This window comes from Colius striatus, chromosome 4 (genome assembly GCF_028858725.1).
Source record: "Colius striatus isolate bColStr4 chromosome 4, bColStr4.1.hap1, whole genome shotgun sequence".
Classification (NCBI taxonomy): Eukaryota; Metazoa; Chordata; class Aves; order Coliiformes; family Coliidae; genus Colius; species Colius striatus.
This window is the reverse complement of record NC_084762.1, coordinates 6,671,461-6,677,385: the sequence shown is the minus strand read 5'-3', so window position 1 is coordinate 6,677,385 and position 5,925 is coordinate 6,671,461. Positions and strand designations below refer to the sequence as shown.

The 5,925-nt window shown below is 39.3% G+C and overlaps 1 protein-coding gene across 1 annotated transcript; it reads right to left on the bottom strand.

Annotated features, from left to right (window-relative positions):
- Positions 1-207: 207 nt before the first annotated feature.
- On the bottom strand, positions 208-5,480 carry RNF182 (ring finger protein 182). The gene is made up of 2 exons (XM_010206247.2): positions 5,418-5,480; positions 208-1,159 (listed from the first exon to the last, which is right to left on the bottom strand). The coding sequence occupies exon 2, from the start codon at positions 943-945 to the stop codon at positions 208-210; it is 738 nt and encodes a 245-aa protein (XP_010204549.1). The 5' UTR covers positions 946-1,159; positions 5,418-5,480.
- Between the last annotated feature and the right edge of the window lie 445 nt (positions 5,481-5,925).

The window sequence follows — 5,925 nt, the reverse complement described above, 5'->3', positions numbered from 1 at the left end:
TCCTTTTAAAATCAGCATGTAGGTTGTACTTCCATTACTCAGCTTTAAAAAAAAGGCAAATCAAGTAGAAAAAAAAGGACTGATAACTAAGGCCACTGCTTCCATTTAGTGGGATGGACAACAATAAGAATAAATAAGAACACAAAGATGGGATAAATCAACTATGCTACACACGTGGCAATACATCTTATTTTACTGTGTTTGTTGTCAAGATGACATGCAGTCTAGAACTTCGTGGCAAACACACTGGCAAAAGCCATAAACCATGAGGATAACAAGGCTCGAAGGAACAAGGCTGACAAAGACAACCCCAAGGGTGACTTTCTTAGATACCAGTAAATAAATCCCTAAAGGCAAGGAACTGAAGTACAGCAACCCTAGCAACCACACTAGCACCCGAATTGAAGTCTGGAAGAGCAGAGATGTGCAGTTCCACACTGTCCAGTTGTGGGAAACAGTTGCAACAGAGTCAAAACTCGTAGGCCTGTAAAATTCCACCACGGGGGTCGAGTTCAGAGTCTGAGGACTTTCTCTTTGTACTTCCATGATTGTTATAACCAGGCAATTAGAAGAGGTGTGAGAAGGGCTAACCAGAGACGCCAACCTTTTGGGAGTCAGCAACAGTTCTGTTGGGTTGTCCGGTAGGCACTTCCTTCCCTTTCCCCCGCAAGCTAAATTCAGAAGGATGTTGTTGTCATCAGGAAGACTACTAACCTCATCGTCTGGCAGGCACGTTTCAAACCTGCAAAATGGGCATACTATGACTCCTTGAGGGGAATCACCAAAGTCTATGATCTTGCAAAGGCATTTGGCACATACTCTGTGACAACACTCCAGCACTTTGGGTTTTCTCTGTCGCAGGTTATAGCGGTTGTAACAGATCTTGCACTCAAGCTCATCTGAGCTCTGAGTCTCCACAGACTCCTCCGGTAGTTGACTGGTCATTTCTTCTGATGGTTTTTAGACTTGAGGAGAGAGAAGCCAAGGGATAAAGAGGTCACTTGGGCTTACTTTAGAACTTTTTCCTTATGATCATATTACCCATCTCAAACAGGAAAGTTGGAGACGTCGTCGTGAGAAAGCAGCAGTGGGCACCATCCATGTTCAGCTTCTGCTAGGGATTATGCACTGCATGTCTAACTCTGAGACAGGCATCCATCTGAAAGAGATGATGGGGATTTGTTGTGGAAGAAAAGAAGCAGGAGAAATATGCAAATTCCACTTTTGACAAGCCTTGCTTCATTTGCTAAAGATACCCCTAAGGTAGAGTTTGGGTTTTTTCTGTGGCATATAGAGCAGTCACGCTGATAAAACTTAGTATCACACTGCACACATTTGTTTTAGACTCGTAACTGACTGGCTCATCCCATCAAGTTCTCAGCAGAAGCTGCAATCTAATCACTGATCAGTGACCGTTTGTTTAAACTCTGTGTTCCCAAGGAAATGAGACCTGACCCCTGCAGCTTTTTGTCTTTCTCAGTAACTTGTGAACCTGCTCTCCAATTTCAAACAGATTGGCAGAGGGGCAGCAGTACTGAAGATAACTCAGTTTCTAAAGAACAGTGAACACTGACAGGTGAGTAGAGAAAAAAGGTATGGTAATATTTTATTGACATATGATTGTATTGACATCTTTTGTGAGCATCCATTCTGATGACTTCAAGAAAAAGTTCAGGTGTTATAAAGAAAACATTAACCAGGACTATGTACTGTGCTCATAGAGATGAGTCTGACCCTACATTTTACAGGCTTTCAAACTTATCCCTTCTCTGCTAGAGTCAAACTTGCCACAGTCAAATGATGGGGGTTGGCATTTGTGTCCAGGTGCCTCTTGCATTATCAATAAATACCAAGCACAGAGTACAAAAAACATGGCCCAGCTCAATATAGGCAGAAAGTTCTCTCTTTTAAGCAACATGCTCCTTGTGTAAGTACACTTGACTTACCAACCATCAATACAGTAAAGTATCTCTCAAGGGCCTCTTGTTCTCACTGCCTTTTAAGGCTTTGCCATTCTTTATCTTGACTTTTTGTAGGATGTAGTTTCTATAAGCAACAAAAATTCTAAAACTTACCTCCTGGATTTCCAAGCACAGATGTTACACTTCAGACAATGCAGTAATGAAAAAAGCCGTGACAACATCATGAAGAAAAAACCCAAAGATCTTATAACAGACATGGCCCACCCCTCACTCCGTTTTGTTCAGTTCTTTCCTGCCCTCTCCCAGCTTCTTTCTTTTTCTGCCTTACTCCTGTACTGTTTTCATCTCTGCCTTACTGTTGTTTTTATTATTTGTACTGCAACTATATTTGTGGTGTGTTCTGTTTGGCAAGACAAACACAAGAAGGTCAATCCATAATTGTCAGAAATAGATAAACATGAGAGACAAAAAGCCCATCTTTTACAGATCTTATAACCCATCCTCTGTCCTTCATTACACCGTGTGCTTCCTTATTAATTTCTACTACTCTTTTAATTTCATTCTAAATATCATCTTCTAGGTGGCTTTTAGGCATATATAAATGTCCTGAGATGCTACCACAAAACATGGTTTTGAACTTTTCTATCTTGAGTATCATCATTACCTGCACCTGAGGTGAATTTGGATTACTAATATGTTCATGCTTCACAGTTAAGGCTGGCAAATGTCATCCTATGACACAAAACTAGATTTCTCATTAATTTTGGTTAATCCAGAGTTAACATTAGTGGATCCTCCAGAAAATGGATCTGCTTCTCATGGAAAAATGTGACCTTTCTCTGAAAACTCTCCCACCTAGAAAAAGCTTTGTGGTTTAGTGTTTACCTTTCTAATGAGTAGGTTTTAACAAAAACCAGCTCACTTTCCAACCAGTTCTAGTCAGACATGGATCACTGAATCATAAAATCATGGAATGGTAGCGTTGGAAGGAATCTTTAGAGATCATCCAGTCCAACCCCCCTGCAGAAGCAGGTTCACCTAGATCAGGTCGCATAGGAACATGTCCAGGCGGGTCTTGAAGAACTCCACGGAAGAAGACTCCATACCCTACCTGGGCAGGCTGTTCCACTGCTCCCTCACCCTCACAGTGCTTGAATCAGTTTTCAAACTGAAAGTGTTTTCCTCATTCTTCACTTAAAAGGAATCTTTAAGTGGCCAAATTTAGCATTCAGACAAGGAGTAACAAGTCCCTGGGACAAGCTACATCCCAGTTGCTAAACTGAGACCATTAGCTTCATTTCCAGAACACAATGATCCTCCGCTGTCATTTCTGTCAGGAGCTATCCTACAAATTCTTTCCAAACTTCTTAATGTACTGTCCAAGACAGAGCTACTTTTGTCATCTCTCTTCACAGATTCTCTTCAAAACACATCCAGCAGTAATAAACCATTGTTGATTACTTTTTCCTTTGGCTAAGTTTAGATGTTGGGTTTCTCTTTATGTGTTCTAGTGTGATTACTGCCTACTACTGTTCTTCATTTATACAGCCTTTTTCTTTAAGAATTAAAATTTAATCCCTAATTCCTATTAATGCTATTCATACATTTTTTACCTTCTCAGTCCTAAGGTGGTTTTAGATGCTCCTTCTGTCTTTTTTGCTTTCCTGATTTCTTAGGGAATTCTCTGTATTTCAATACCCATTTTCCTGCTTATTTATTCTGTGCTGAGAACTGACACCTTTTTGAGCTCAATTAATGCTGCCCTGCTATTTTAGACACCACATATACTAAAAAGTTCTCCAAAGACATTACAAATATAAGGAAACTGAGCATTTTAAAGAAATATGACTTCAAATTAGCTTTGTTTCTTGAGAAAATGAGGCATTTCTTGGCCAGCTACTCCTTCAAGCAACCTCTACTCCACATCAAAGACTTTCTAGCTTGTCTTTTGCACGTCTCCCAGGTGGGTACTTAATGGAAGCTGTCAGAATAAGGAATTAAAGTAGGGAATACATTAACTGCTGCCCCTTTGAATCCTGGTCACTCACCTAAGAGGAGGGAATTCACATACTTTCTGTGTGTGGAAAGCAAAAGAAGCTGCAATACTACACAGAAAAAAAAAAGGGATTGTGTTTGTGTGTTTGCTTTTTGTCTACCTCTTCTTTCTGAGTCACTTTTTTATGATGCCATGAGAGGGTGTGTCCCTTAATGTTTGGGCTTTTTAAAACATTGGGCTGCAATCTGTTCTTTATGACCTTGACATCCAGAGAGCAGTCAAGCAAATACTCCTGAGGGCAAATCCTCTGATGAGCCTAACCTCTTCAAGTACAACATTGATATTGACTTGGGGTCAAAGTGAAGTCCCATATCAATTTTTTCAGCATTGTTTTTATTTTTACTAATTCTGGTTGTTTTTTTCATGAATTTAAACTACTACTTATGTCCAGCTTTCTACTTGAGCTTTCTTATTTTTAGCTAGAGGTGTCTCAGCTGCTTGTTTGATACCAACAGACACAAGCTGTAACCAGGGAAATTGCAACTAGGTATATTAGGAGAAAAAACTTTGCAAGGTGTTCAAATACAGGAACAGATTGTGAGAGAGGTAGAAATTAAGTTAACCTTACAGATACTGAAAACTTGACTGGATTCAACCCTGGTCAAGCCACTCTACCTTGGAATGTGGCCTTTCTTTGAGCAAAGGGGCCTGGACTTTCACTGGAGATTCCTTCCAACCTAAATCGTTCTATGATTTTATGTTTCAGTATCCTGAACTCACTTTATGTGGCCTGTTTGAGAAGCTTTGTCCCTTACTGAATAAGGAACCAGGCTGACACAGTTATGCAGCTAAACATCTCTCCTAGACAGTAATTCTTCCATTCAATATGTGATTTCCTTTTTACAAGAAAGCCTGGACACTTTCTGTTATTCTATCTTCTGTGGAATCTATCTGATGGGATCAACACAACCCAATTGCAGAACTTGTCATTCTTCTATCTATTATGCAATACATAGTAACTTTCCAACAGAAAGTGAATGGGTTGTGCAACACATTATGGCCCCTCTTTGCACTCATCTGTCAAACACTGCATTAGGCAAAGTGTTCTTATGAGAGGCAAGAAGCAATCAGTTGTATGTGAAACTTTCAATACTGGAGTTCAGTCATGCTGATGGAACAAAGTAAATAGGGATAAAAGTACCAGTTTCCTAACAAAAGATCATCCTTGTCCAGTTTACCAAACCAACTTTTTATCAGATCTCTCTCACACTTCTTTCCTCTAAAGGGAATTCGCCAATATTGCATATACAACCTAAAACAACTACATGAGGTCAGCAATTAACTTCCACAACACATCATCCATGGAGTCACCCAACATGCCATATTTTCAAAGGCCTTTAAAGTTTCCTCTAAATGCAAGCAGTGTATTTAGGGAATAAAAGGAGGAAAAAAAACTCCCAACCCAATATAAAGAGAAAAATAAATACAGAGAAACTTACATTCCAAGAAAAATAACTTCTCGCAAAGGTTCACTTGCAGGAAACACAAGCAATGCCTGTTCTTCTCACACAGGCAAAAACTGGTGGAAAGGAGGGAAACAAAATTAGAAGAGGAGGAATACAGCTGGGAGGCTTTTCAATCTGTTGTCTGAAAGAGAGGAAGTAATCCTATTTCTTTGGATGGAAATATCCATATGTTAAGATTTCTGCTTAGAGAAATATATTGGGTAAATCCCATTTACTAAATTTATGTCTGTAAAATAATCCAGAGTTATCTTTACAGATCTGTTGTTGTTTTTAAGCCTTTTTCAATATTATGCACTAAACACTGTGAAGTGCTATCTCTTCCTAAACACCATACAGTCACAAATGGTAACAATTCACCCAAAAAAACCTCTCCACCCAAAAGCAAAGCAAGCTAAGAGATAAGATATGTTTAAAAACATATTGAAGTGCTTTCCTTGATAAATCTTAAAGAAGCTCTTTGATGAATTCAACGTTTTGAAAC

What these genes read in the sequence shown, in the direction of transcription:
- RNF182 (XM_010206247.2), bottom strand. Translation starts at nt 945, where the DNA reads ATGACCAGTCAACTACCGGAGGAGTCTGTGGAGACTCAGAGCTCAGAT.